At 32.1% G+C, this 9,381-nt stretch overlaps 1 protein-coding gene across 2 annotated transcripts in view; it reads left to right on the plus strand.

Moving 5' to 3' along the window:
- Positions 1 to 8,612, plus strand: part of SREK1 (splicing regulatory glutamic acid and lysine rich protein 1) — a 41,565-nt gene extending 32,953 nt beyond the window's left edge. For both annotated transcript variants that reach the window (XM_025047670.1, XM_006913094.3), the window contains 2 exons: positions 3,762 to 3,906; positions 4,931 to 8,612. In XM_025047670.1, the coding sequence (XP_024903438.1) occupies positions 3,762 to 3,906; positions 4,931 to 5,080 (295 nt within the window). In that variant the 3' untranslated portion in view covers positions 5,081 to 8,612. The remainder of the gene's footprint in view (positions 1 to 3,761; positions 3,907 to 4,930) is intronic.
- The last annotated feature ends 769 nt before the right edge of the window (positions 8,613 to 9,381 follow it).

The raw sequence follows: 9,381 nt of genomic DNA on the forward strand, positions 1-9,381 counted from the left end.
AGGTTATATATAAAGTTGTGGAATTTTGATAGCATTCTTTAATTCACAAACATTTTAAATTTTTGTGAAGTCAAATTTATTCATATGTGCCATAGGTCATATATATAGGTCCAATTTTATTTTATTTTTCTAAATGCTTCTCTTGTTTAATAACCTTTATTAAAAACTCAATTTTTCCCGCATTAGTTCGATGTTGCCTTTGTCTTATACTAAATTTTCTAACTGTGTTGGGGTCTATTTCTGGGTCTATTTCTGGGCTGGATTGGTTTCACTGAGGATTCATGTACCAGTGCCCCATGCTTTTAGTTAATCAGTTTGTATAGTATTTCTTAATATCTAGTAAGACCTGTTCTCCCCTACACTCCCCATTGCTCTTTTTTGAGCTTTCCTGACCATTGCATGTTTATTTTTCCATTTGAATGTAAGAATAAGTAGTCTAGGTTATAGAAATAAAACCTAGTCATTTTTATTATAGTTGCATTGCATTTATTAGAGAAAATTAGTGAGTAGTTTTATTAATATAAAAGATTTATGATAGTGACTTCATCTAGGAACATGGTATATCTTTCTGCTTACTCAGGCAATCTTTAGTGTTTTTCAGTGTTTGTTTCATACAGATTTTATGTACTTTCTAAATTTATCCCTAGGTATTTACATTTTGTTGCTCTTATAAATGAAGTCTTTTCTTTCATTCACTGGAGGTTGGTTTGTACATAGGAAAGTATTGATTTCTGTGTATTTATTTTTTTATACTATTGCTTTACTGATAAGTCATAGTTTTTCTGTTGGTTTTTGTGGTTTTCTAGGTAGAGAAGAGAGAAATTTATAAAAAGCTCTGGCAGAATGTAAGGAGCATGTTTCCCAGAAGGGGTCTTTTGTTTATTTGCTTGTGGGTTATTTTTCGGTGAGAATAAGGCATAGGGATACTATAGAGGCGGCCATAACTTTGTTAAAGAATTAAAAAAAAAACCTTTGCTTAGGAAAGTCTAAACTTTTCTCAATCGTGAACTCAACTGAGACAAAAAGATACATATTCACCAAGTAGCTCCCTCCTCTGTTCCTTTTACTTTGCTCCCTTTCCACCCTCTGTAACTTATCAGTCGTTTATTAATCCTTTCATTCTTTTTGCAAAAATTAAGCAGATGCATATATTTGAATTTCTCTTTCTCACATAAGACAAAATATAATATATACACTGTGTGTGTGTGTGTGTGTGTATATGTGTGCGTGCGCATTCGCGGTCAGTGACTGTATCCAGTCCCACCTTTACCCAAGTTATTTAAAATGAGAATTCACATATCATAAAATTCACCCTTTTAAATGCGCAGTTCACTGGTGTTTTGTATCTTCACAGTGCTGTGTAACAGTCACTGCTACTTAATTCCAGAACATTTTTTGTCATTTCAAAGTGCATACCCATTAGCAGTTACTCCCCGTAGCTCCCTATAGCTGCTAATCTACTTACTGTCTCTGTGGATTTGCCTCATATAATATGTGTGGTCTTTTGTATCTGGCTTCTTTGACTAAATGTAATGTTTTCATGGTTCATACATGTCATAGCATGAATCGGTGCTTCATTCCTTCTTATAGGTGAATGATATTCCATGTGTGGAATAAAACTTTGTTTTATTCATTCATTAGTTGATGGACATATAGTATTTTTTCCATTTTTTGAATATTATGAATAATGCTGCTATGAACATTCATGTACAAGTTTTTGTGTGGACACGTTTCATTTCTCTTGGGTGTATACCTAAGAGTGGTAATTGCCGAGTCATATAGTAATTTTCTTTTTATCATTTTGAGAATCTGCCAACCATTTTCTAAAGTAACTGTGACATTTTATATTCCTTTCAGCATTGTACAAGAGTTCCAGTGTCTCCACATGCTTACTGACACTTGTTAACAAATCTTTCCCTTCACTCATGCTATAAAAGAAATTCGCCAGTGTTTTCTTCTAGTACTGTATTATTTCATTTGAAAAATTTAGGTTTCCAGTCTATTTTTATTTATTTATTTGGGTGGAATGAGATATGGATCCAATTTTATCAGCAAATAATAACCAAGTTATCTCCAAACCTTTTATTTATGAAAGACCATGTTTTCCCCAGTGATTTGAGATGCCACCTTTGTTATACTAAATTTTCATATAAACTTGCATTTATTTCCTCGGTGTCTTTATATGTTCCACTAGTCTTTGTGTTTATTTTTAAACTTTCATAAGAGAAGAAAGTTTAAAATTCCATATTAGGGTTAACTATTTTGAGTAGAAGCTATTTGTTATGCTTCTGAAACACCTTGTTTTCTTACCCCCTCTCATTTTAAGGCTATTTTATTTTCGTAAATGGAATTTGTTCATTCCATCTTCTAGTTAACTTTTGCTTTTGAATTGGTGGGACTTGTTTGTTGCTGTTTTTTTAATTATTGTTTTATGGTGACATTGGTTAACGAAATCTAGTAAGTTGCAGCTGTACACTCAAACAGTAAGGCATATATATATTTATACTGTGGATTCACCTCCCATAGTTAGATTTCTTTCTGTCACCACATATTTGACCCCCTTTACCTTGTCTACCTCCCCTCTCCCACTTACCCTCTGGTAACCACTAGTCTATAGTTCATGTCCATGAGTCTCTGTTTGTCCTGTTCATTTGTTGCTTTTAGGTTTATATCCCACATGTAATTTTCAACCTTTTATCTCTGGGTTATTTCGCTTAGCATGATTATCTCGAGGTCCACTCATGTTGTTGCAAATGGCAGTATTTCATCTCTTCTTATGGCTGAGTAATATTCCATTGTATATATGTACCACAGCTTCTTTAGCTAATCATCTATCGTACGACACTTTGGTTACTTCCATGTCCTGGCCACTGTGAATAAAGCTGCTATGAACATCGGTGTGCAAGTATCTTTTTGAATATGAGTTTTCAAGTCTTTGGGGTAAATACTCAGGAGTGGGATTGCTGGCTCATATGGTAGATCAATTCTTAGTTTTTTGAGGAACCTCCATACTGTTTTCCATAGTGGCTGCTCCAATTTGCAGTCCCACCAGCAATGTATGAGGGTTCCTTTTTCTCCATATCCTCTTTGTCCATTTTTTGATTGGATCGTTTGTTTTCTTGTTGTTATTGAGTTGTATGAGTTCTTTGTATATTTTGGATGTTAGGCCCTTATCAGAGGCATTGCTTGCAAATAGCTTTTCCCATTGAGATGGTTGTCTCTTTTCCTCATTGGTGGTTTCTTTTGCTGAGCAGAAACTTTTTAGTTTGATGTAGCGGTGAGACTTCTTTGTAATGGTGAATGAAGAGAACACATGGCACAAGAGTTTCTTGAAATTCCAATTTTGCTAGTAATCTTTCAGCCGTACTTGGGAACCACATCTGATTCTTTATCCTTTTATTCCTTTCTGCTTATTCACTTTTTGCTTCAAAGAGATGGGTTAAAAAAATTACATTTGGTTTTATTTTATCCTAATTACAGTAGATAAATAAATCTCAAATGTTTCAAAACTAATTTACAGTACCAAATTGTGTTTTATGTGAACATACATGGCCTCTGCAAAAATGACTTGTGTATCTTTAAAAAATTAGTTGGGTTGTGGGTAGAGTAGGTAGAGTTATAGGTCCCATTTATGTTACTTCATCAAATCGGGTTACTGATATGCTTATTTACAATGCATTAGTGTTAGAATATTTTGTCAACAATATAGCAGGTCATTAGTTTCTTAGAAGTTAACTGACATATTATCAATATTCTTATAGCAGAAACAAGAAGGATAAAAAGAGAGAAAAAGAAAAGGACCATATCAGTGAAAGAAGAGATAGAGAACGGTCAACCTCTACAAGAAAGAATTCTAATGACAGAGATGGGAAGGAAAAATTGGAGAAGAATAATACTTCACTTAAAGTAAGTAACAGTCATTCAGTGTTTAGGGTTTGAATAATTAATCATTGAGATTGTTCTTTATTGCATAAAAGCAGTTTTAGGCTAAAAGCTCCTTGAGGGCAACAGTGTCTTGTACATTTTGGTATTCTTTCATATGTGTTAAATTGACAATTTTTAAATTTTGAAGGGATGAGATATGAGCAAGCTAAAATTGAAATAGTTACATTCTTTAGTTTAGAGAATCATAGAAAGGCAAGGCATACAGGAAGAAAATTTTTAGCCTGTACGTGTAACATGTATTTGATTTTATGCTAAGATTTCTACTTGATGCCATTTTCCTCACTGTTTCAGCAAATTTGAAACAGTGGTTTTTTCGTTACTGGTTTTGTAACATATACTGAAATTTGGTTTATTGAATTAGAATAATTAATGAAATATTTTAAGTGTTTGTGAATTAAGTTAATTCCCTTAATAGTGGTATAAGTTGTATTTGGAAATCACTTATATGAGTCCTAGAGCCTTTATCTTACAGTTTTATTTACTCTCATACTAATAGAGGTTTATCATCATTGTCAGTAACATTGATAACATATTATCTCCAGAGCACTTAACTGTGTGCCAGGCACTGTCCCACATTTTCTCATTTAATTTTCTCTTAAGCTGAAGACAGAATTTGGACTGCCTAACCAGTCTTTGTTAGGAGGAATAGTGATTTCCTTTTCTACATTCTCTTATTTTTGCTTCTTTGGTATTTGGATTACAAAATCCCTTCTGGCATTTTGGGAGCTCTTTTTCTCTTTCGGCAGATATGTCCCACTTTTGAAGTCAGTAAGCAACATTTATTGAACAGTGTCCATCTTTTATGAGAAGTACAAGAGACATATTGATACATGTTTGCGTATCCTATTTATATGACAAGGTAGTGGGAGAAAGTATCCAGTTTTATTAATTCACAAAATATAAAGTTACATATTTTAGCCATAAGCAGATGTGGTACATGTAACTTGAGAAAATCACTAAATGTATATCTTAATATTCATTGTAGGAGAAGGAGCACAGTAAAGAACCAGAATCAAGTGTGGGCAAAGAAGTAGATGACAAGGATGCACCAAGGACTGAGGAAAACAAAGTACAGCAAAATGGGAATTGTCAGCCAAATGAAGAAAACCTTTCTACCAAAACGGAAGCAGTATAGGACCGACAAATGCACCTTTAAACACACGCTGGAATAATATCCAAAGCTTTTAATTCTTTTAACAAGATGTTAAACAGTGAAGAAATCCAGTTGAACATAAAGATATGAGCTAACAGCTTTTCTAGTTGTTAGGTGACTTTGTGGCCATCTTGTTACTGAGTAAGAAAATAAAGCATGGACATCATGAAAATAACAGATGTTACCCAAACTCATCCTCTAAAATCTGTGCATTTCCATGGTGGCTGACACACTTGTCATGTGGTTTGTTAGTGTTTGCCAAGAAACATTACAAATAAATGGGACATCAAAGATCCAAATTTGTTCTGTCCATAAAGACTGGAGATGATAAGCATTGGAGGCTCTTTTGAAAAGTGCTAGTTACTGAATTTTGTATTGTTTTACTTTTTTAAAAAATTTCAATATATACAGATTGATGATGTGCTTGAAATCGGTGCAAATATATACCCATCCTTGTAAGTACAAATATGTAAGAAGTTTTAACATTTACTTCACAAGATTTATAGTGATTGTGTTAAATTCTCACTATTGTGTTTTCTTTTTCTCACTGTTTAGGACAGCAGTTTTCTTTAAAATAGTTTTACAGATTAAAATTGCTTAAATAAGTGGATTAAAAAACAACTGACGATGCATGCTACTACTGTTCTTTCAAAAGGAAGAGCAACTGTGTTGAATACTAATAATAATGTATTAGTATTCAGTGTTTAGAATTATTGGGTTTCCCCACAAATAAGCACTTCTTTTTTAACTTTCTTGACATTTCCAAGCTTATTATGAATAATATTGCAGTGTGTGTTGTCAGCTGTAGGTGGCAAAGGTGTCATTATAAAAAGAAAACTGGGTTTTCAGAGTGGGCTATGGGAGCACAAGCTGAAGCTTTAGTGCCTTCTACAATGTGGTATACTGTTTTCTAGAATTTTATATGTGCTAATCATTCTCAGTTCATATGGAATTTAGATGGATATTCCATTCACTCCCATAAAGAAGTATGCAAGTAATATGTCAGAAGAGCTTCTTACTTAGTTCACCTAATGCGAGAAGGAAGTCCTGTTTTCAAGAATGATTTTAGAGCTTAAAACAACAGTACAGTTTTGGGACCATCAGCTTTATACTGTGATAACTGAAAATGAAGCATGTTCTTAATTTACTTAAATTGAAGCAAACCCTTTAGTTGTCTTCATTAGATCCCCTTAATTATTACCTCTCAATCATATTCTCATAAATAATGATGTGCAGAAATTAAAAGAGAATACATGAGGTGGTTTTATGTTTAAGAATATGTTTAAAATACAAGTCATCCATCATTCTTTGGTTCACTTTTTGCAGAAAGTATGCAGGTAGTAAAATGATAACAATATTTCCCCCCAAAACCATAACTCATGGTTTCGGAACTCTTCATTATTGTTATATTTCAAAAAAAGTTATACTTTTTAATTAGCATGTTATTGAAAAATCAAGTATAATTATTTTAATGCAGTCTAATACAATCAAATTACTCAGTTGCCTTACCTCATGGGAAGAGTTATGTATAGATTTAAAAAGCCGAGTAGCACAGCAGTTACTTGGTTTCGACTTGAGTTTTCTTTTAATATTAATACTATTGAAACTTAAGTATTTGGTGGAGAATGGAAAGAATTGCCCTTATTGCAAGTAATGAAGCCTGGTTTGATTATGAAGCTGCTTAATTCATGTGTCCAGAATTACTGTGGTATTTTTTTCCTTTTTAGTCACTGTACATTAAAATTTTTGAAAATGCTTTACTATGTAAAGTATAGATGGTCATTTTAATCATTCAACCACATACGGTTGGCTGGTAAAGAGCTTATTCTGATTACAAGAATGCTTGGTGCATATGGAAAGATCGTGAAGGAGTGTGTGTCTTGCATCAATAGCTGTCTTATTTATGATATGTAAGTAGAATAGAGCAAATGTTTGAATCTTTGTTATTTTTAGTACCATTTCTCTAATAAAGCTAAGTATTTTAGAGGAAAGTATTTGTTTATGCATTTCAAAACAGCATCTTAGTTTTATCCTGTTCTTTTATTTGCCATAGAAATTGTTTTGACTGAGTGCATGTTTGTGTGGTGTCTACAAAACAGTCACTTAACAGTTTGTTTTCTTGTACTCTGGACTCTTAATGTTTCTTATGTTGTAATTAACATATAATTTGAGTCCTGCTGCTAATTATTTTTCTTGCTGATTATATTTATTCAGCTTTAAAATAATGAGACACTCATTATTTTGTAAAAGTTGGGTATGAGTAGAAGTACAAGAGATCTGGAGAAAGTTGAAATCATTTTCTTAAACAGGCTATGGAAGCAAAGCTTTCTAGGGTCTAGAAATATTGGGGGGTGGTGTGTGTGTGAGTGAGACACATTTTCTTTTAGTTCACTTATAAACTGACATGTTTCCATTTGTTTATTATTTTCTTTGAAGGAATTTTTTTTCTGTAAGACCTTTTTTTCATCCCAGGTAGTTGTCAGAAAAACTTGAGGTAAGGCCAAAAAGATGCCCATTTTATTCTTGATACTTTCTGTAATTATCTTTTTTAGCTTCATCATACAGAGAGTACACTCTGTTTCTTAAATTGTAATTGCTCTTCATTCCAGACAAATTATTTTGGTCCTGTTGTTCTTGTTTTTAGCAATGCACACTGAACTGGTAATAGAAGATGGACCTTCATAAAATAGCCAGTTTCATTTGAGAAAACAAGTATACATCCTTATTTTTGCAGCCGTCTCCTTAGTTATTATTTTCTATCTAATCTGACTTACAATTGCAAACACCAGTCAGCTTGTGATTTTCTACTTAGAATTTTTTTCAAGAGGTTCAACGTATGCTATGTTTATCTTTATAAGTGTCCGAGGCTTAAATTTTGACATGCTCAGTTAAAAATAAAAATTGGCATTTAGATTCAATGGTTTTGTCAAGAAAGTAGTTTCTTGTGATAGTCATTTTCAGGACCCCCGTTCTTATATACATATGTATAGATAGACATATATATGTATGTATGTATGTTGGTATCTTAAAACCTAAAAAAAAAATGACAATTGAAATCTTTCAACTGAAGTTAGTATTCAGATTTAAAGATTATAATGTAGAGTAATAGACTTTTTAAAGTTAAAAAAAAATTAGAAATAATATGATTTGATTTAAATCTTAAGCAGTTGAATTAGCAATCAAAATGAATCCTTTTGAAGGAATGCATTGAATAACAATGTTTCAATGAGTCATTTATGTTTTCACTAAAAGGTAGTATCTGAATTTAACTGGGCAGGTTATGAAGTAGAGCCATTTCAATAAATAATTATGTTCCTTATGTGTTGAAATATATACGTATTTTAAATTTTCGCTAATTAGCATTTTCTCATGTTTAGTTACTAATTCATTTAAAATTGAATTGTTTTCAAATTTCAAAAGTTAGTGCTCTTAAAAGGGCTAAATTTTTGGAAGCAGGAGTCCAGTATAAATGTAACAAGTAATCTTTTCAAATAAAATTGACTTCCCTACTTAATCTTGGGTTTGTGGGTGAATGTTTTTCTTAAGTACATTTTTATTGGTCATTATGCCTAAAGACTGATAACATTATTTCAAAAATAAAAGCTAAAGCTATTAATGACTTTGGGGCCATATTCCATTAGGTTAGATTTAGTAACTAATTAGATTTTTTTCCATTCCATTTTAAGGTACTTTTATAGTTTCTAGCAATTTATTATAATAATTTCTCCTCAATGTAACATTCCTTAATATATTTTTAAAAGATTTGTAGTCTGTTTCCTGATTTTTAAATTTACTTGATTCTAGCTAACATTTTAATTTTGAAAACTGCCAATTTCTGGGAAACTATATTTTACAACTAATGTTTATATTTCCAGGATTGCAATGAATAATAGTTCCCTCCATTCTTAATTAACCTTTCTTTATTTGCTAGATTGATAATTTCTTAACTATCATAAGTTCAAATTCATGAAAATTATACTCAAAGAATTAGAATTGAGGTTGAGTTCTACCAGTTTAAGATTACTGGTAGGCAGAAAATTGTTGGGGAACAATCTACAAAGTTCCCTAATTTCCACAGAAGATTACATTTTGGTGTACTGTGTAGGTTTATAGGTAGTGTAGTTGAATGGTTGTTAGATATTACTCTCAGAGTAATACAACAGTGCTCTTTACATAATGCTATGAATTAAGGGAAGCGTTTAAAATGTAAACATGAAGATGCGTGGGTGGTGTATACTTACATGAGTAGGACTATACTGATGATACTAGTAAAGATGATGCTA

The sequence above is a fragment of the Pteropus alecto genome, unplaced genomic scaffold (genome assembly GCF_000325575.1).
Source record: "Pteropus alecto unplaced genomic scaffold, ASM32557v1 scaffold20, whole genome shotgun sequence".
NCBI classification, from domain to species: Eukaryota; Metazoa; Chordata; class Mammalia; order Chiroptera; family Pteropodidae; genus Pteropus; species Pteropus alecto.